General features: G+C 45.6%; 1 protein-coding gene across 11 annotated transcripts in view; it reads left to right on the top strand.

Moving 5' to 3' along the window:
• The window catches only part of ablim1b (actin binding LIM protein 1b), a 107454-nt gene that overhangs the window by 1288 nt on the left and 84274 nt on the right, over nt 1–21892 (top strand). For 3 of the 11 annotated variants that reach the window (XM_048234160.1, XM_048234163.1, XM_048234164.1), the window contains exon 1: nt 20201–20629. The exons of 1 other annotated variant lie outside the window; for it this stretch is intronic. In XM_048234160.1, coding sequence (XP_048090117.1) covers nt 20272–20629 — 358 coding nt within the window. In that variant the 5' untranslated portion in view covers nt 20201–20271. Of the gene's footprint in view, nt 1–20196; nt 20630–21892 lie in introns of those variants that run through there. 7 more of the 11 variants (XM_048234161.1, XM_048234168.1, XM_048234166.1 and 4 more) reach the window with 5 other exon arrangements.

Raw genomic sequence — 21892 nt, forward strand, 5'->3', positions numbered from 1 at the left:
ATAGTATGAGCAAAAAGACCGGCAACAGATCTTTTTTTTCCCCTTGTGAGTTGGTTCTTTCTTTCTACTACTACTTGTTCCACTTGTGATTTATCTCATTCCTTTTTCAGTAGGCTACCCTTTACATTGTTGGACTTTGGTATGATTGAGGAACCCCTATGGAACATGCATTGAACTCAGCATAATTCTTGTCTGGGGCGCTCAATTTAATTGCCTTCTGGTTGAGAATTAATTGCCCTTCACCCTGTCGGTAACTGAGTTTGGTTAAAAGCCCAGGAGGTTATGCATGGATAACTCTGACTGTTTTAATGGAGGGACCCTTTTCTGTCAGTATGCCAGTATGCCCGGTGTGATTATGGGTTAGGACAAAAGCTCAAGGGGATTCCCTCTAGGCACGTAGGCTACATCTTGAGGCTGGCCATCTGCATGTTTGACTTTGGAAAAGTACGGCTTCCTGAGACTGTTTGAGTTGGAAAGAGCCACAGTCCTGTCTGAAAGCACTCAGGAACATCTCTCTCTCTCTCTCTCTCTCTCTCTCTCTCTCTCTCTCTCTCTCTGTACTCAATCAGACCTCATGAGAAGCCCAGTAGTGAGGAAGGAAGGGAAGGTCACACATGTTTTAGGTTGCACCTGTAACCTCTCCTAAGCCCGGCATTTGGAAGTACCCCAGTTTGAGGTGTCCACACATTAAGGCCTGATTAAGAGTTGACCAAGTCTTAAAGTGGCAGTTAAAGTAGTTATGTTAGGGAGAAGAGGGAGGGGATAGGAGAACACTATAAATACATTTTGACAATTTTGCTGTTCCATTCTCTCCCACTCTGGGCAGGCCCATGGCTTGGACTCTCTCTCTCTCTCTCTCTCTCTCTCTCTCTCTTGTTCTTTCTTTCACTTTCTCTCCATCCACCCATTCACTTTCTTTCTCTCTTCATCTTCCTGACCCTGTATCGTTGACTGCCCTGAGGGAAGCCCAGTTAAAGCTGTCAGCAAAGATCAGTGTGTGTCGACGCTCCGAGTAAACCTCCTCTAACAACATACAGAAAGGCCTCTTCACTTCTCCCCGCTCCGAGGAATCTGGATGTGATTTTGTAATATCCAGAACAAACTGGATGGCCAAACTCTTACAAAAATAAGGCTCATTGGAGTTGGTGTGACACAGTTTTTGGTGTTGACCTCAAATGGCAAGAATCAGAATCCAATGAAAATATACTTTGCGTCTGCATTTGTTTCAGTAGTAAATGTCAACATGGATGTTCCTATGGGTGATTATTAGTTTAACTTCATGCTAATATACTGTCAGAAATGTATACTTTAAAATGTTTTCATGGTCTGAGAATTCATTCTTTAAACAGTGGAATCTTTCCAGGTATTATTTATGAGTTGACTACATTCTAGTTGGATTCTAGATAATAAGGAACATGCAACATTGAAACAGTGAAATCTATGAGAGATTGTCCAAAAGCAGAGATTGTTTAACACTTCTCTGTGGAGGAACTTTACTTTGAAGTGTGAAGGAAACTTTTCATTTTCCTGTCGGTGTTCCAAGAACTTGAGGCATGCATGGTTCCAAAATGTCCCATAAAGTTCTTTCTTTCTGGTTCCAGCTGAACAGAGTAAGTATAGTAATAGCTAGACCTTGTTTTGTTGGCATTTACAAACACCGTTGTTTATGACCACTGCATTCTCTCTGCCTGTCTGCTGCCACCTATTTCAAGTCTGTGAGTTTGATTGCTTTGTTAGGGTTGGCTGTGTTATTGTGTGTGTGTGTGTATGTGTGTGTGTGTGTGTGTGTGTGAGAGAGAGAGAGTGAGTGTGTGTGTGTGTGGCACGGCAGAGAGGTTAGTATAATTGCTATAAAAGGCTTGTGATTGGAGGTGGCACTGCCACCCTTCATTGCGCCGTCGCCTTACAGGGCGTCTCTCAGGGCGGCTGGCACCTGTGTTTTGGAGTAAATACCAAGTTATATGATGGATTATACCCTTGAATCGCCTGCCGTACCGTCATTCGCTCCACGCTGGCAAAGCAGAATGTTTCTCCTTCTACCCGCATCCTCCACACACACACACACACACAACCTGTCACATGCACGGACACACACATGCGCACACACACACACGCACGCACGCACACACGCACACACACACACAGGTGGAGAGCTACGTTTGCAGAGTGGATACCAGCTGCGTTGCACACCTTCACTGCTGTGGAAAAGTCTCTCCATAGACTAATTGTGCTGGTAGCTAAACTGCTAATGAATCAGCTTGTGCTTGGAACGAATAATGGAATAGTTAAAGACAGGTGTTTATATTCATATCCCAATATCTTACAGAATTGTTTTTGGTTTTCCAGTGGAGATTGCAGAATTTTCAACGATTCTTTGTGCAGACATACACACGTTATGTTTCCATCACTTTTGGTTTTCTTTCTGGCTAGCTTCTAAACAAAACACCATCTGTTTGTAAATAGCATTTGCAATTAAGCTGTGGCTTGCTTTTCTGCATAACGGGGCCATGACGCTGTTGAAATTCCAACCCTTAGTCAGTACCACCCCCCTCACACACACACACACACACACACACACACACACACACACACACCCTGCCTGCCAGCCTACTAGCCAGGTTGACCAGGGCTGGGTGGAAGTGGGGCAGGGCTCTCTGAATGGCTGGGGGGATTGAGCCCAGTGAAAGCAGTGGGGGCTTTGGTCGTTGTTCTGGGCTTAATTAGGCTTGATCCCACCAGGAAGCTGCCTCCCGTCCACTGCCCCCCTCTGCCTGCCCGCTGTCGTGCCGTGTCGGAGCGGGGTGGTCGGGACTCACGACAGCGCACATTCCTTACACTGCGATGTCACCTCACCCGGTGGCACTGAGCGGGGGTGGGGGGGGCGGGTGGTTGTGGTGGGTGGAGGAGAAGAGGGAACTGTGGGGGGGGGTGGGTGTGTGTGTGTGTGTGTGGGGGTATGACCATAGGGAATACACACAAACATACACCCAGCTTACTGTCTGTGCATACGAATGTCCACCTATTACATGCACACACGCCACATCACACTGTACCTCTCACATACTAATATTAAAGCAAACTAATAAGCTAAACAAAATTCCTGTGCATGCACTCACACACACACACACACACACACACACACACACACACACACACACACACACACACACACAGTCAAGCATACAAAGGAGAAGTATTTGTTTGGTTTGTGTCATTATTGTGATTGAAGCCGAAGTGGAAGACACAATAAGTGTGAGTAGAGGATAAAGAGGTATTATGAGCTGCTCTGTGTGCTAAATGCAGGAGTCCCAGTCTCATGCCGCTGCACTGATGGCTGCTCCATTTATTAGATTGTGTAGCGCAGATCAGAGTGTTGAGGTCATTGATATAAATGATTGAGGGTGTATGCAAAGTGCTTATTATGTTTTTATAGGTGCTTACGCATAGTGCAGGGCCAGATGATGCTTACCTTGTATTTCTATAATTTGGAGTAACAGTTATTGCGTAAGCAATTTAAATGAAAAATGTCACCGATGATAGCTTGGTATTACTTGAGGAATCTCTCTTTCTCTCTCTCTCTCTCTCTCTCTAGCCTTTCTTTCATCTTATTTCTATAACCCTCCCATGATCCTCCCCTGTTCTTTCATGAAACAGTGGACATATGTTTCTACAGTGCGCTGGGTATCCCAATCAGTGTTGGACCTTATCTAGTGTCTCCTCTCTCTCTCTCTCTCTCTCTCTCTCTCTCTCTCTCTCTCTCTCTCTCTCTCTCTCTCACACACACACACACACACACACACACACACACACACACACACACACACACACACACACACACACACACACACATAGTGGCATGGGCTGGACAGTTTCAAACTTTCAAAACTGGTCTTTTCATTGCTTATTTGTTTAAGACTAGACCAGCACCACCCAGTGGGTGATAACTGTACAGTGAATGGGGCAAGTCCCCACCTCATGCATACAATCATAGACTGACAGACACATGTACAGACACACGTAGGCACATACATTATCAGACATGCACACACACACACACACACACACACACACACACACACACACACACACACACTGAAATCTCATCAAACAAACTCAATTACAAGAACAAAAACGTCAGGGCTTTAGAGGTTTAACAATAGCATGTGAGTCATTCTATTCTACAGAGTTTAATTTGTAAAGCACCCTATGAGGAATTGTTGGATTTTGTCTGTGGCCACGAGCCATTTCTCTTCACGTTATATAATGTCTTAACTCCCTCTCCTTTCACACACACACACACACACACACACACACACACACACACACACACTTCTGTATGCCCTCACAGGTGTGTTAGCACCGGATGGAGCCCATCATTCAGATTCTAGCTGACCACACTCCTACGCACCTTGTGTGGCTCCCTGGGGTGCTGACGCCGACGCTATAATATAGATACTGCTGTGTGTTTGTGTAGGTGTGTATGTGTGCTCGGAAAATGCTAACCAATGTGTGTGTGTGTGTGTGTGTTGTATGAGTGTGTGTGTGTGTTTGTGTGGTCTGTGCACCTGTGTGTGTGTGTATGTGGGTGTGTTTGTGCAGAAAAGTTGTGCATTTGAGTATGTGGTTTGGTGGGAAAAGGGAAAGTGTGTGTCTTGAGAGGATAGATGACACCTGAGGGTGTGTGTGTGTGTGTGTGTGTGTGTGTGTGTGTGTGTGTGTGTGTGTCTCTGTGTCTCTGTGTCTGTGTGTGTGTATGTGTTAATGAATATCTATAGACACACGCGTGTCCACTCGGGTGCCTATCGGGTGATGTGACGTTCAGCTCACAAGTTTACACAGCCCAACCCTTGCACAGCCCAACCCTGAAAATATGCACGCACACACACACACACACACACACACACACACACACACACACACACTGCAGGTCTGTTTCTTGTCTAAAGCAGCCCTGGCACTCTCTTCCTCCACCTTATCTCTCCCGTGACGGTTTGGCCGCTCCAGACTCTCGCTCCCAGATGACGGCGGCTGCCAATGGCGCTGGCCCCCCGCCGACTTTTTGTCCCGATTATTTCCTGTGTTGTTGAAAGACCCGCGGTGAGCGTGTAAACAGCCCAATCCATTCCATAACAAATGATCCGAACGGGTTGCTCTGTTGCAAATCCAAGTGCACTGTAACAACTCTACCAGCTGGGCCTGTGAGTGAACAAGCTGTCCGGCGGCTTCGCGGAGTCCAGTTGTGCTTCTCTGTGCCCACTTGCTTCACTGATGCTCTGGTCTACTCCGGCCATGCTGAAGGGTATGACTTCAACTTGGTCTTTGGGTAGAATGTGCTGGATTGTTTTAGGAAATAATCATCTTCATATTTAAAGGAAAATTCTGGTATTTAGCACTTTGAGTCCCTTTTCTGGTTTGTTTTGGATGAACTAGAGTGGTGGACACCGAAATTTTGACAATTGGCCCTGTCTACCGACCTTTCTGACTCGTTTTGAAACCTTTGACTAGTCAGAGTGTGGCTACCAGCAGGCATACTGTAGGCTACTCAAACATGTCCTAAAACAACCCTTAACGTTCGTTTTCAAAACTGTGCAACTCACCGAGTGGTTAGTGGTGTTCGTTGATGTTCCAAAACAAGTAGCGTAGTGAAATACAGTTTCTGTCGTGTTTTATTTGGCATTTTGTATCCCATTGATTTCTGTTGGAAGACTCATTGCATATTGATATTACTGTGCCACTGTCTATGCTTCAGGTTCAAATATTGAGTGGTTGTGAATAGTTCCACAATAGCAAATAAGACGGCTGGAAATCATACATTGCGCCGATATATTTGCTTTTAATAATCAACGAACACCACTAACTACTCGGTGAGTTGCACAGTTTTGAAAACAAACGTTAAGGGTTGTTTTAGGACATGTTTGAGTAGCCTACAGTATGCCTGTTTTCAGCCACTCTGAGAAGTCAAAGGCGATTTAAAACGAGTCAGAAAAGTCGAGACAGGACCAATCGTCAAAATTTCAGTGTCCACCACTCTAGTTCATCCAAAACAAACCAGAAATACCGGAATTTTCCTTTAATAAAGGAAGTTTTGGCATAGTATTAATGTGGTGTTTAAACATGGTGTTGGATACTGGAGTTATGTGTGAGCTGAGACTTAGCAGCCCTCTAAAAGTAGGTAAATGTTTGAAAAAAAACAGACACATGATGTACTATTGAATGTGTAATCTTGTGTGAATGTGTAGTGCACTGTGGCCTGAGGCTTGAATATGCACTGGCTTGGGTGTGGGTACATCCTGGTTTGTAGCGCCCATTGTTTGAAGCGTAGGTCCTTTAGATTGTTGCACAGTTGTACGTGACTAGCTGACTCTTAATAATAATACAGAGCATCATAAAACAGAAGCCATAAAAAAGAGAATCGCATTACGCGTAGGTCAAAATGACTATCTAAAACCAGAAGCTGGGTTCATGCATTTTTATCTATGCAGTCGAGCTCCGCTGCAAAAGAATTATGAGACTTCATATGGATGAGAAATGAGGGGGGATGTCTGCAGGCACATAGATCAAATAAAGCTTTCCTCACTGGACCCATAGAGCTTGCCATCTTCAAGGAGTCGGTTTCATTCCTCTCCATATATCCTTCCATGTCTGCATGCTTTTTTAACCGAGAGCAAAAGGACCACCTTTACCCCCTAAACCAGGGGATTTTACTGTGGGAAAAATGTGAATAACACACACCATGAACAGCCTACCAGCCATCTATGCCCAGTATTACTGAAGGACTAATTATGCCCCCTAATAGCAACAAGATGTTTTGGTTAATGATGCACTCACACAACAGCTGACATTAATTACTTGGTGTTTGTGTGTCTGTGTGTTTGTATGTGTTTGTATATGTTTGTGTGTGTTTGTTTGTGTATCTGTGTGTGTGTGTGTGTGTGTGTGTGTGTGTGTGTGTGTGTGTGTGTGTGTGTGAGTTTGCTTTGTGTTGTGTGTGTGTGTGTGTGTGTGTGTGTGTGTGTGTGTGTGTGTGTGTGTGTCTGTATGTGTGTGTGTGTGTGTGTGTGTGTGTGTGTGTGTGTGTGTGTGTGTGTGCGTGTGTATGTAAGCTTTAGTCTGTAAAACTGAGCAGTGTTTTTTGGTGTTGTGGGCACCGGCTCGCCCCTTTGGATTTACGGCCCTCTCTCCACCCCACTCTCTCAGCCCTATCCTCTCTCCCCTCCACGACGTCAGTCGGGGCGACGCCCTCTCTCTTCTCCTTCCAGCTGGGCCGCCTGGCAGTGGCTCCTGTGGTCAAACCATCTCCAGCTCCATCGCCCTTTAGCCTTCCACTGGGCCTTCCAGTTTTCCAGAGCCCACTTGAAAGAGGGGGAATGCCTGGAAAAGAGGAGTTGGAAGTGAAGAGATCCCACTGTGAGAGAGAGAGAGAGAGAACTGCAAGAACTGTCTGTCGCTCCCACCGTGAGAATGCTTGTATGCAGTGAAGGTGAACAGCCAATGCAAACGAGAAGTCTGAATATATCCAGTTTCGACACACACAGAGGATTTGGTGAGATTGCTGTGTTGGGTTTTATTTTGGGAAAATAGCAGGGACATACACACACACACACACACACACACACACACACACACACACACACACACACACACACACACACACACACACACTAACCCTGGCTAAACCATACTCCTGCAGCACATCAGAGTGAGGGCCTTATTTGGCGCTCCTGATGGCTGCGTGTCAGGCAGACTGGGCCACAATTGCATTAATGACACAAATCTCGCAAAGGTTGCAATTACACGGATTACATCTCTGCCGAGTGACCCGCAGGAACGGCCTCGAACGTGATTGGACAGAACTGAAATGACCCTGGAGGCTTTCGTCATGGCTCTCTGAGGGGCCCCACGATACCACATCCTCCCCCACCACACATAAGCTCCCTCTGAAATGCTGGGGCCTCCGCAACATCCTCTGGCCTCAAAAGTTTTGCCAGCCTGTTGTTTACCAAACAATTCCTCAAGCACCAAGGCGTGGAAACATGGCCCCTTTTGATGCGTACGCTTGAAGCCTCCAAGCGCATTTGCAGGCTAACTGTATTCACTGACATACACATGTTCCCTGATGCATGTGCGCACATACAGTAGACACGCCAACACGTGCATATTCATATTAGCGCACAAGGCTATCACATTCCCAATGCGCCGACGTCATGGCAAGTGGGGGAAATGCCATTGATTTGGAAGATTCATCCAGGCTTTTTCGCTTCATTCATAGTTGAGATGTTTGACCGCAAGTGTCCCACACAGTTAAAGCGAACCGGCCCTGAAGGCCTAGCTGGGTGGCAGGCTGATCGTGCCGACCCGTGATGTGTAATGACATGCTGCTCGGAGCGTCTTTTTTACAGTTCGGAGCCAAAGGCTTCAAAGAATAGCGAAGGAAGAGGCCAACGCACATTGCACACACATTTGCTCGGTCACTGTTGGGAGAAAAAGCATGGGGTAGCCACAATGCCCGTGGCTTCAAATGTATGCAAGCAAGATGCATTGTTATCCTCAGATGTACATCTCCATTATGCACCAGATTGGGTCTATAACATATCCAAGATGAACTTTCAGCCAGTGTAGTTTATTTTCTGCCAATTTCAATTTAGACCAGACTCTCTCTTTCTGTGTGTTTGTGATGTGTGTGTGTGTGTGTGTGTGCAGGAGAGAGAGATGAGGCAGTCGGCTCAAAGATATCATCTTTGAAATTAATCATGGAACACAAGCTTTGCTGAGTAGGTTCTCAAGCCAATCAGTTCATGTAATCAGTCAATTAGATGTGCGCACACATACACAGACACACACACACACACACACACACACACACACACGCTGGCCATTACATTAGTCTTGACAGGCCTGGGTCCCTTTACTACTAAAGCTTATGTAAGAGTTGAAAGAGTGTGAGGGGAGGGTGGAGGAAGCCTGAAAAAGTACTGGGTCAGGGCTGAGGATGTGTGTGTGTGTGTTTGGGACGAGGTTTTCGGCCGCAGGCCACATGACATCATGAGGAGTTACACTCCCCCTGCTAAAGACATCCCGCCATGCCAGCGCATGGAGACCTCCCCAGTAAACAAACACACACACAGGCGTACCACACACACACACACAGTTTCAGGCACATGGAGATATCCCCAATCCACACAAGCACTCACACACACACACACACACACAAAACACATATATAGATAAATATATAGATACTGCACAAAAAAGTCACATAGAAATAAGTAAGGGATAATGTATAGAACGCCGGTCATTACTGGGAAAATAAGTCCTGACAGGGCGAACCGGACCCCGACGCGCAGCGGAGGGGTCTTGTTCCGCCCTGAAGGGACTTATTTTCACAGTAATGACCGGCGTTTTCTATACATTATCCCGCTTTATTATAATGGCTACTTGCCAAAGCTTAAATAATAAACCCTCTAACGATATGACTTTTAGCCTGCATAACCTAGCCTATTTGTTACCGCTCATCGTGGCATTTGCTGAGAAACAAATAGTTTGCAACACACGCCTGCTGAACTTGAATCAAACATTCTTTAGAACACAGCTGATCAACCGCCTGCTTTCACGCTTGAATGAAGTTCCAGTCCCATGTGAAAGGATATGAAAGACATTAATCAGAAGCACAAACCCGCCACTGACAGCGGTGATTAAATGCTTTGCCGGGTGATTTATGTAGATTTAACATAGGCCCGAACGTTGGGAAGGCCCATTCATGTGAATGGAACGTTCTGCAGCACTCTGAAGAGCCGTGTAATAATGTGCATTAATCAGCTCGTCCACTATGTATACTTCACACTAGAAGGCCCACTGAAGGCTGATGTACCATGAAACAGCAGCATGTGTGCACACAGACATACAACACACTTTGGGGGCAGCCGTGGCCCACTGGTTAGCACTCTGGACTTGTAACCAGAGGGTTGCCGGTTCGAGCCCCGACCAGTGGGCCGCGGCTGAAGTGCCCTTGAGTGAAGTGCACCTAACCCCTCACTGCTCCCCGAGCGCCGCCATTGTAGCAGGCAGCTCAATGTGCCGGGATTCACTGTGTGTTCACTGTGTGCTGTGTTTCACTAATTCACGATTGGGTTAAATGCAGAGACCAAATTTCCCTCACGGGATCAAAAAAGTATATATACTTATATACTTATACATTCCAACACATGGGAACATTATGTCTCTCATAGACATATGTATAAATCCAGGCACACATACACACACACATACACACACAAACGTATGCTTGCAGCATGCATGAATACACACTCCGACGCACAGAAAGGCAAGCATGCCCACATGCACGCACATAGACACACAGAGAGAAGCACACACACACACACACACACACACACCACTCACTCACAAAAACATACATCATTGCTCATCCGTTCTGCAGGCTAATGGCCTGCTTTGTAGAGTACAGCCGCTCGATCCAGCTCTCCTGAGTGGCCTCCTTTTAATGAATGACAGAGCACTGGGGGGAGAATCTTTCTGGGAATGCTCGCAAATTAGGGTCTCCACACACACATGCAGACACACACACACACACACACACACACACACACACACACACACACACAGTCCCCCTCACCACCTCATCAAAAATGAACTCTGGTAGCCTGTATAATGTGTGTGTCTGCTTATGTACACAAAGTATGCAATATAGGTCCTCCCATAACATGGAGGTTTTCCCTTGGAGGAGAACACAAACAGACAGCGCTGAATTATTAATTTGGCCACGCGAGCAGCTACATTTAGCGCAGCGGTGGTGGCTCCCTGGCGGGGCTCGTAATGGTGGGCTTTGTCGCTGCTCATCGCGTACTAAAGGGAGGCTCTTAAGGGTCATGAGGCCTTGACTCACACGCGGGAGGAAAGGTTATCTAAGCTCATAAACAGACCCTTTCCCGTTACCCGGCAACCGCTGCCAACTTGGCCTCGACTGGGAATGTGGTGTGAGAGAGGGGGGGGGGATGGGAGAGAGAGAGAGAAATATATTAATATATTTTTTTAATTTTAGTGTATTATATACACATCATATTGCTTTGGCAACATTGTAACATTTATAGTCATTCCAATAAAGCTCATTGATTTGAATTTGAGAGAGAGAGAGAGAGAGAGAGAGAGAGAGAGAGAGGTCCATTGCCTTGGGTCTAAAAAGCTTCCCAAACATAAAACACAGCAGCAAGTGAATGAGAGAGAGTGAGAGAAAGAGAGGGAAAAGGAGAGGAGGGGGAAAGAAGAACCCAGCTCAACCCAACTGGAAAGGATTACAACATTAGCAAAGAATTTCCTTTACATTTCCTCAAATCGGAACCGAAGCCCACAGATTCCCGTGCATGGCGATTTAGCTGTTGTTGTTCTTAGATTAAAAGCAGAGCAGAGGGCTTTTTGTAGTAAACCCCCACCCTACACCCCCAAGGTAAAACCAGTTAATGTTTGGCTGACAAGCACCAGTGAGCATTGAGTGAGCGTGCACGTGTGTGTGTGTGTGAGAGAGAGTGAGAGAGAGAGAGAAAGAGAGGCTTTTCTGAAAGCTTTGTTAGAGGCCCTGTGCTCTGGTGTTGTGAGCCCACGTTGAGAGTGAGGAGTGAGTGTGTGTATGTGTGTGTGTGTGAGAGTAAGTCAATGCCTTTTAAGTGACCGTGTGTTCTGAGTCCCTTGAGTGGGAGTTGGCCCGTTTGTGTGTGTTTGTGTATTTAAATGGGACGTTGTATGTCTTTATTTGTGTGTATAAAAGTCACAGATGTGGTTAGATGGCCACTGACCTGAGTATGAATCATGGCTACTCCACAGTGTGTGTGTGTGTGTGTGTGTGTGTGTGTGTGTGTGTCTGTGTCTGTGTCTGTGTGTGTGTCTGAGCATGAATGAGTTTTGATGTCTTTGCCCAGTATGTCCATATGATGCCTGAGCCCCAGATGTAATTCAGTCCTCTGTAAGTGTGAGTGTGTGTCCTGGTACACATCCCCTGTGTGTGTGGGTGTGTGCACTTGCCTGTGGAGGTATACGTGCTGAGTGAATTGTTCTCATCTCATCGAGCCACATTAATCAGATCAGGTAGCGGGGCATGGAAGGCATGAAACAGCTGGGTGCTGTGCCCCAGAGTGAAAGCCTGGGTCACCTCAGTTGCTCCTAGAGCCTTAATCATGCACTCCCTATTAGGAAACTTAGGCTCATACACTCCTTGAAGTGCATCAATCCTGGAACCATATTCCCCCTAATAGGGAACCTTTGGCAATACATTCCTTAAAGGGGAAACTAGAACTATATTGACTCCTTAAAGGGGAACCTGGGACTTCACAGTCCTTAACGATGAACTTGGGTCCAGTCACCACCCATCACCTTGGGTGGAACATGGCACTATTCTGTCCCAAAGAAGAACCTAGACCTATGTCCTCTCTCTCAAGTGGAACCTGGAACAACAGACTCTAAAGGGAGGTCTAGAACCACACACTCCTTTAAGAGGTACCTGGAACCATACAGCCATGAGAAGGGGGCCGGACCTTCTCTACACTCTAAGGAGGAACCAAGGTACTAGAGAGCCTCTTGAATATTATTATTATCCCACTGTACTGAACCACCCAGATTTGTTTTTATGCATTGAAACGTTCCCACAGAAAGAAGAGGCTTAAGTTGTTGCAAAATTATGCAACCTTATCTTGCAGAACACTAACCAATGTTTCATTTTTGTTCCTGAACTCTGTCCTGGTTTCTTTAGACTTTGTGAGTGTGTGTGTGTGTGTGTGTGTGTGTGTGTGTGTGTGTGTGTGTGTGTGTGTGTGTGTGTGTGAGTGTGTATGTGTGTGTGTTTCTGTGTTTAAAGAGAGGGGCATTTTCTTGGAGAAATTTCCTGGAGAGATAGTTGATTGGGGTCAGTCAAGTGTACCGCACACCCACCTAGATGTTTTAAAACTCTGTGGGTGACACAAACGTATGTGTTCTTTGTTAGTCTAAATGTGTGTGTGTGTGTGTGTGTGTGTGTGTGTCTGTGTTTGAACACCCAATATGAACTGATGTGATGTGATGAAATGAACTCAGGGTCCCTTACACTAGAAACTAACTTCCCATTATAGAGAAAGTGAACTTCTTCAAAGAGCATTAAAAAAAGCACATACAGCAACTATGCACTTTGTGCCAATGTTAATCACAGTCGTCCCTCCCAGCTATATACTGCGGCCGGAGGGCATTCACGTCTCACCGGCCAGCGCTTCTCTCCGTCAGGTGGACCTGCCTGGTGTGAGTGGAAGTTGAGTCCAGCCCTGCTGGTTTGAATGTGCTGATTGCCTACACAAGTGGAGCAGGCTTTCCCTTGGCCTTCCATTTGCTGCTGAGAGGCGCTCATTTGGCCCGTGGCCTGGTTAAGTCTCGGGCGGTCATTAAGAGAGATGCAGTGTTCTTAATCCTTGAACTCGGACGGAACAACCACCAGAGAGAGGAGGAGAGAAGAGGAGAAGAGAGGGGAGGAGGGAGGGAGGGAGGGGGAGCAGTTTCTTCTTCACTCAGATGAGAGATTGGGCCTCCAGATTTTGAAGCAGGGATGACTATAAGCATCCTCCCACACAGGGCTCATGAATAGAGAGAGAGAAAGTGTGTGTGTGTGTGTGTGTGTGTGTGTGTGTGTGTGTGTGTGTGAAAGACAGAGAGAGAGGGTTAGAGAGTATGTGTGTGAGTGAGAAAGAGTGTGTGTGTGTGTGTGTATGTGTGTGTGTGTGTAAGACAGTGAGAGAGTTGTAATGAGGATAGGCTGTGTAGAGCTGGAGCCTGAGCATCCTTGCCCTAGCCTAGCCTGTCACCCTGGCTTGGTTATATAACAGCTATGTTCTGGATGAGCATGGTGCTGTACATCCAGTGCACTGAACTGGACTTAAACGAGTGTTTCTCGGCCCAGGACATCCTACACAGGAGTGCACATTGTGTGTGTGTGTAAGTGTGTGTACGTGTATGTTTGTGTGTGTGTGTGTGTGAGAGAGAGAGTGAGAGAGAGTGTGTGTATGTGTGTGTGAAAGCGACAGCAAGGGAGATATATAGAGCTGTATGAAATCCAGTGTAACCCTTGTTCATGTTGAAGCAGTGACCTGTTTTACATGCGGAGGCCTTAGCAAGCAAAGCATTTTTCAGGGTCATTATGTGGCAGGCCTTTGGGAGCCCGGCCTGTTTGGGATGGCATGATCATGGCAGGAGCTCATGGACACAAAGCCCCTTACACGCAATTCAGAAAAAACCCTCTTTCCCATATCCATCCATTCATTCATTCATTCATTTATTCATTCATTCACACATCCTTATCTGTCTAAATATCCATCCATCCATTCACACATCCAGTTATTTGTCTTGTCTATTTCTTCACTCATCCATCCATCCATTCCTCCACCCATTCACACATCCATCTATTTGTCTGTCTATCTGTCTATATATTTATCTATCCATCCATCCATCTGCAGTAAATCTAATGCAGCCACCCATGCCCCTCACCAATCACCACTGACTTCTGTTAGTGCCCCTCTCTTCTCTGCCTGTGACATTTGTGTGCTGCTGTGTTGAATGCCACCAAGTGCTCTCTCCTCCCAAGGTCTGGTGGCTGCTGTTGCTGCTGCCGCTGTGGGTGGTGCTGGTGGAGGAGGCCTGGGGACAGTGGTGGAGAGGGGGGGAGCAGGGGAGACGGGCGGTGCTTGAGACTAGAAGGACGCAGCAGCGGATTAGCTGGCTGATTGTACTGACCTTGCCAGGAACACAGCATATGTGTAATGGGCCAAGGGGCCGCTGGGCCAATCAGTGATTGGATGAACGGACCCAGTAAATGTGAAGTGTGTGTCTTTCTGTGTGTGTGTGTGTGTGTGTGTGTGTGTGTGTGTGTGTGTGTGTGTGTGTGTGTGTATTGTGAATTGTGTGTGTGTCTGGGTGTGAAAGTGTATAAGTGCGTTTGTGTGTGTGTGTGTGTGTGTGCCAGGCCAGTGGTTTTGATGAATGCTAGTGAGGCATTGTTGTTTGTGCTGCTGTTTGAGGACTTTGACTTGGTTAGAGTAATATCATCTGTGCTTGTGCCAACCACTAATATATTCAGAATGAATAAATGAAAGTCATTCCAAGTGCAATTCCGCTATTATCACTTTTAATTTCATTCGGTAACACTTTAATTGACAGTGTCGACATAAAAGTGACATGACACTGTCATGAACGTGTCATAAACAAGTCATAAACGTTTACTGTATGACATAACGCTTCTGTCATTAAGTGTCATTCAGTTTTTGTCATAACAAGTTAGGGTTAGGATTAGGTTTAGGGTTAGGTTAGGGTTAGTGTTAGGGTTAGAGTTAGGGTTAGGTTTTGGGTTAGGGTTAGGATTAGAGTTAAAGGTTAGGATTGGGTTAGGGTTCATGTGTCATGACAGTGTCATGTTACTCTTATGTCGATACTGTCAAGTAAAGTGTTACCAAACATTCTTAGTGCAAGGCAATTAGATCATGGCATGCAGCAAGTGGCTACTTGAAGTTGAAATATGAGAATGAGTAGCAAATGGAATGATAATGTTATATAATGTTTTTTATCAGTCGCTTTGGTGTATTTTTCTAATCATCATTAACGTTTGCACATCAGTAAGTGCATTTCTTGAATCAATTAGTACAAAATTGCACTATAGTGTATTACCTGCAAAAGCACATAACTTGTTCAGAATGATTATTTTATGCCTCAGAAGCAAAAATCTATGGCAATCAATGTGTCAGTGCCTTTAGAATGGCATGCTCCTTACACCATTGGTCACAAACAACATAGTCAAAATGCTTAGTCATGTTTTCAATACAACAGTTTACTCTGTAAGTATTTTCTTACGCAAACTATGGGTCAGGTTTTGATGAGAATGATTGAAAATGCACTATGCTACTCTTTTTCTTTGTGACATAATTTCAGCTGAACAGTGTCACACATTGCTGTATATGGGAGATTGTAGGATATATTGGCATGGGTTCATACAGTATAGCCTACTTTTATAATGCTGTTTGTGTTGCAGTTTGTCGTCAGATGATGTAATTCAGTGACATCCCTAGAAAGGAAGACCTACAGTACTGTCAAACAGAATGACCCACATGACATAAGCTGTTGATTATGTAAAAAAACATATGCTGGCAGTTGCACACAATCAATTGCATGGATGTGCCAAAGCCTTTGTTGTTTGTTCAAAGTAATGAGAAGTTGCTTTTTATGATAAACACAAGGGGATTGGTTGTTGAATTGATTGGATTGAACTAGTAATTTTGAGAATTTCAGAATCTGAGAAATCTATTTTCAGAAATACTACAAATTCAGCTCACTTCACAGTCAGTTCTGAACAACACAGCAACAACACACTGCATACATGGAACAATGCATTATGAGACGGTCAAATGCACTCATAACACAGTATACGAGTATCATACAGTATACTGTACAGAATATACAGTAAACAGTTCCCAAGATAGTATATAGGATACATAACCTCTTTGATCTCTGCTCCTTAATCCATGTTGGACACAGATGTCCTATCTGACCAGTAGGGGAGCTGTTCTGTCCTCTTTCCTCCCTCTGAGGTTTGGGTGGCTGTCAAGCTTTGGCTCTCCCTCCTCTGCCAGTGTAAGACTTTGTAATACTCTTGGTCATTGTGTGCCAAATAACGCCTGGTGATTTGTTGCGTAAAAAGCCTGTAACAATTACTGCCTTACGTGTCATGACTGGTCCAGTGGTGTCCAAGCCCCAGGATCTAATTTTAGAAACTGTGTCAACTTGTGAGACTGAGAGTTACATGTAATCATTGTGAAAGTATGCATATACCTACACTAGTATTACATTAAGGTCATTTGAGGGGGTTCTCTTCCAGGATAAGGAAAGACAACATTCACTTTATTACCACTAGTTCTCTTTACTGCTCATTATTACACGGCTCTTCAGAGTGCTGCAGAAAGTTCCATTCACATGAATGGGCCTTCCCAACGTTCGGCCCTATGTTAAATCTACATAAATCACTGGCAAAGTATATAATCACCGCTGTCAATGGCAACGGGTTGATTACATCTTTCATATCCCTCTGCAAGACGTCTGTTCGCTTATTGCAATGGAATTTCATTGAAAGGGAAAGTAAGCTAGTAAGACGTTGCCACGCATATTGCACAATTAAAGAAATAGACTCAAGAGACACATTGTAAACACTGGCCGATCTTTAGGTAAATGGACGTTTGATTACTATGGATCTAGTTATAATTAAGTCAATCACAGTAAAATAAACATTAGGTGATCATCTTGGTATCTGGATTAGTTTGTATTTAGATTATGGCAATAGTTTAGCTATGTGTCTCTTTCACATACCCACACACACACACATTGTAGCATTGCTGCAATTGAACAGAACAGAGTCGAAATCACTGCCATACACTCTTTCAATAACCCATCCATCCACCAATCCACACTCACACACACACACACACACACACACGTATGCTCTTTTCAGCACTTCTTTCATTCTAGATGAGAGAGTCTGTGTTAATCTGTTGTTTCTGTTGGTGTGAGTCGGCCTGCATATGTTTGTCTGTATTGTATTCATGTGCCAGTATGGTTCACTTCTGGATACGTGTGTGTGTGTGTGTGTGTGTGTGTGTGTGTGTGTGTGTGTGTGTGTGTGTGTGTGTGTGTGTGTGTGTGTGTGTGTGTCTGTGTGTCTATGTGTTTTGGTGGGTGTGTGGGTGTGTTGTGACATGCCACAGCTGACAGATGCGTGTGTTGGCTGCTGCTGCCAGAGGGCCAAGCTTGTCTCCGATGGCGAGCGGACCATGTGACTAAAGCCCTTCCGTGGCAGTCCCTCTAGCTCTCTGTCCCCACCGCCTGGACGGAAAGTGTTGCTGGGTAATTTCCTGTCACCAGTCGTCGTTATGAGTAATGGCATGTGTGTGCGTGTGGGGCTGTATGTCTGCATGATCGGTGGGTGGGTGTGTTTGGTTGTGTTTATGAGTGTGTATGTGTGTGTGTGTGTGTGTGTGTGTGTGTGTGTGTGTGTGTGTGTGTGTGTGTGTGTGTGTGTGTGTGTGTGTGTATGTGTGCGCTCTCAACACAAGGGTCAACGCAATCTTTCAGCCCAGGGTGGCTAATAGCTGTTCCAGTGATTTACTGTCTCCATCAGTTTGTGTGTTTGTGTGTGTGTGTGTGTGTGTGTGTGTGTGTGTGTCAGAAGAGAAACGGGGCCACGTATACAGGCAACGGGGTGTGAGATGTTTTGGAGGTGACCACCGGTCAAAGGACCCTCAGTTATCCACATCTTATTTTCAGCTCAGCATCCCAAACATGGGCTCAGCAATAGCCATGGCTCTGGGTCGAGTGTTGAAATGGCATCAGCTTAGCACCTGCGCCTGAAGTAAAAGAAAAAAAAGTGGTGATATTTTGAAACGGACAACAGTCTCTCTCTCTCTCTCTCTCTCTCTCTCTCTCTCTCTCTCTCTCTCTCTCTCTCTCTCTCTCTTTGCGGCCTCTCTGTGGTGATAGTGTTGGCCGTCCCGCCATGGGAAGGTTACCTTTGATCTGGCAACAGTGCTTATGTAACCATTGTGACATCACCACCACCTGTTTCGCCCCCTCTTCTCTCCTTCCAGGAATGGATAGAGACAAGCTTCTCTTCAGAGGAACTGCAAGAGGAAGAGGCTGATAGGGAGAGAACAGAGAGAGCACAGTGAACAAGAGGAAAACAGAATGGTTTCCCAACTCAAGCACAGTGGTGGACAAAGTACACTAACTACGCACTTGAGTGAAAGTAGAGATTCCTTGTGTAAAATATTACTCAAGTAAAAGTATTCCCTTTCACTTATTTGACTTTCCACTTTAGAAGTATAACATTATTCTTAGTCTCTTACCTTTGACGGATTATGGTCCTATGTGCTTTTATCATCTTCACATCAAAACAGATTTTACTAATGCCACTCTTGGCACACAAATCTTTAAATAGTGCCTGACATTTGTCTGTTAAAAAGTTTGCACAAATAAGGCCAAGGGTGTTCAGCCAAGTCAGTGTCAGCCGTTTATTCCATAATTTTTGCAAATTTCGCGCTGAGCCTTGATTGGTGTGCTTATGGTGCACTCGCCTTGACCTCTCTTAGCCTACATTTTTTTATTCGATTCGGTAAAAAGGAACAACAGGTCTCACTAAATGTAATGGAGTAACAAGTAAGAATTTTCACTTTGAAATGTAGTGGAGTCAAAGTATAAAGTCTCACCAAATTGAAAGACTTTGGTAAAGTACAGATACATTAATAAGTTACTTAAGTACAAGAAGGAATTACATCTACTTTGTTACTGTCCACCACTGGTCAAGCAGAAGTATATGTGGATGACACACATCTAGTGCTATAGAAAACTCACAGCAACCTGAAGAAAAATAAGTGTCAAGCTACATGCAACATTGGTAGGATGCAGAATGGATACGATTTTGTCCTTGTAATTACATTTGAGATTTGCTGCTCTTTCTTTTCTCTCTCTCTCTCTCTCTCTCTCTCTCTCTCTCTCTCTCTCTCTCTCTCTCTCTCTCTTTCTCTCAAAATCCCTGAATCAATCTAACTGTGGAGCAGACAGTGGCCATGTTAGAATGGATTTGCAACAGCTTTGCCGTCAAGCCCCAGTCAAGGAATGATTAATTCAAACCACACAGCCGCAACAAAACAAAAAACAAAAAAGGACATTAATAACATTCCCCGATCTAAGTTTGTAATCCTCTTTCATGCTCCACCATCGATCACCACAGATTATAGTTATGACTTGATGTCCTTTTTTTATTCCTTTATTTATTTGTTTATATTTCATTGTGTGACTCTTATTTGAGGCACAACTATGAGGGTGTAGGCTGGGAGTCAGAGGCTTCTCCAGTGCTCCTTCCTTTCCTCCACCCGCACCACCTGCGAAGGTAACCTAAAAATACACTACCTCTAATCTTCTTAAGGGAATGTGGAAATAGCTTGCTCTGCCTGATTGGCAGCTGTAGGAGGATCTCCTGTGCTTCAACCAAACGGCATCACACACAGAGAGAGAGAGAGAATCTCTCGACGCTCGAGGAAGGACCGTTTCACAGTCTTTTTATTCTCGTTTCTTTCTCGTCGATCATCCTCGTCGATCCCTGAACTTTGAGAGAGGAGCACCCCACCCGACACCCCCCTTACCTCTACCCTACCACCCCCTCTCACCTGGTGCCTCCACCCCCTCTAGACCCTCCTCCGTGCCCACCTCACCTGGATGGTGTCTCCTATCCCGTCGGTCTGCAGCCCCAAGCGCTGGGCGGACAACCTCAGCATGCCTCACCTGCCCAACCTCAGCAGCCTGGGCAAGCTGTGCAGCTCGGGCCGCGGCGAGGACGCCATGGTGGTGGACCGGGTCAAGCGCAAGAACTCGGTGCGCCGCATGTCCATCATCGAGGATGGCAACGTGTCCGAAGTGCTCTACCTCATCCCCAAGCAGTCCATGATGGAGCAGCTGCCCTTCATCAACCCCAACGACTATGTCATCTGCGAGCGGATGTCCAACTTGCCGGACAGGGCTGCGTTGGGTAAGGAGGAGGAGGACGTGAGGAGCAGCATAACCCCAGCCCGACACAGTGAGGAGATTTTGGGGGGGGGGAGTATCTTCAGGACGGGGTCAGGGGAAAGGGGTTGTGGTTGTCTGGATGGATGGAAGACATTATGAGAAGGTAGGGAGAAGGACAGAGAAGGTTCAGGATGAACCAAAGGAAGGAAGTTTGATGGGGAGGTTTGCCAGTGAGGGTTTGAGTCGGTAAGATGATCCTAACCTCCAGGTGAGCCCTTGGGTCAATCATATCAGTTAGAGAACATTCCGGGTTGGATTTGTCTCTCGCTAGATTCAGAGAAAAAGGGATAATCCATCTCTTTCTCTTCATGCTGCATGGTCAACTTAGGGTCATAACAGGACTCAACTGTAGTCTCAAGATTATGTGCAATGTTGAGTTGTTCTCTAAGAAGTCTCTAATATGCCTGTAGGAGTAAAAGAGTGCCATATCACTCATCATCATATGAATGGTGCATTCCTAACCCTTTTTTAGGACCACCATTTGTTTACCTTTGGACTCTTGTAATGGTTGCTAGTAGACAGTACAAGTAATCCATTGATGTTTGCAAAGGCTTAGTACCTACCCCAGTTTGTTTCTAAACAAACATGTAGTGGCAATAATCACTCTTAATCTCTTATGCGTTAGCTAGTCTGAGTGAATGGAACAGGAAAAAAATTGAGCGATCTTTGTTCGTGAGGGTGAAGACATTCATTTGCTAGTGCTCTGAGTTCCATCTGGTAAAAGTCCCTGAGGTTGCTGTGTGAAGTTGTCTGTATGAATGTGATAATAGTTTTTTTCTGATGTGGGTGGTCTGTGTAAGGTTATGGGTGTGTGCGAGAGAGAGGAATTCATTTTATGCATGTTAGGAATTGCATGTGTGCTTATTGTAAGGCTGGTTGCTTTATTACAAATATGCATAATTTGCAATTTGATGTTGAAATTGTGTGTGGTCTTTAAAGTTTATCTGTATCAGGGGGGGAGTTAGGTATGTGTGTGTGTGTGTGCGTGTGCGTGTGTGTGTGCAGCGTGCTAGCAGTGCGTGCCGAGTAGTGGTGTTGTTCAACCCAAGCCGTATTGTCAGCGAGTTTTGCCCTGCCCTGTGCTGTGCTGTGCTGTGCTGAGGGTTTTGCCAACAGCAGAATATGCTGATGGGCCCTGCTGTGGTATGGGATTTGGGTGGACGCTCAACGCTTAACCCCTCACGCCTGGCCCTGACCATGACACATCACACACGGGACCCATTGGTCCAGAGAGCCCACCGTAACGAGCATGGACCACCTGCTACACACATCA

This window comes from Alosa alosa, chromosome 22 (genome assembly GCF_017589495.1).
Source record: "Alosa alosa isolate M-15738 ecotype Scorff River chromosome 22, AALO_Geno_1.1, whole genome shotgun sequence".
Taxonomy (NCBI): domain Eukaryota; kingdom Metazoa; phylum Chordata; class Actinopteri; order Clupeiformes; family Clupeidae; genus Alosa; species Alosa alosa.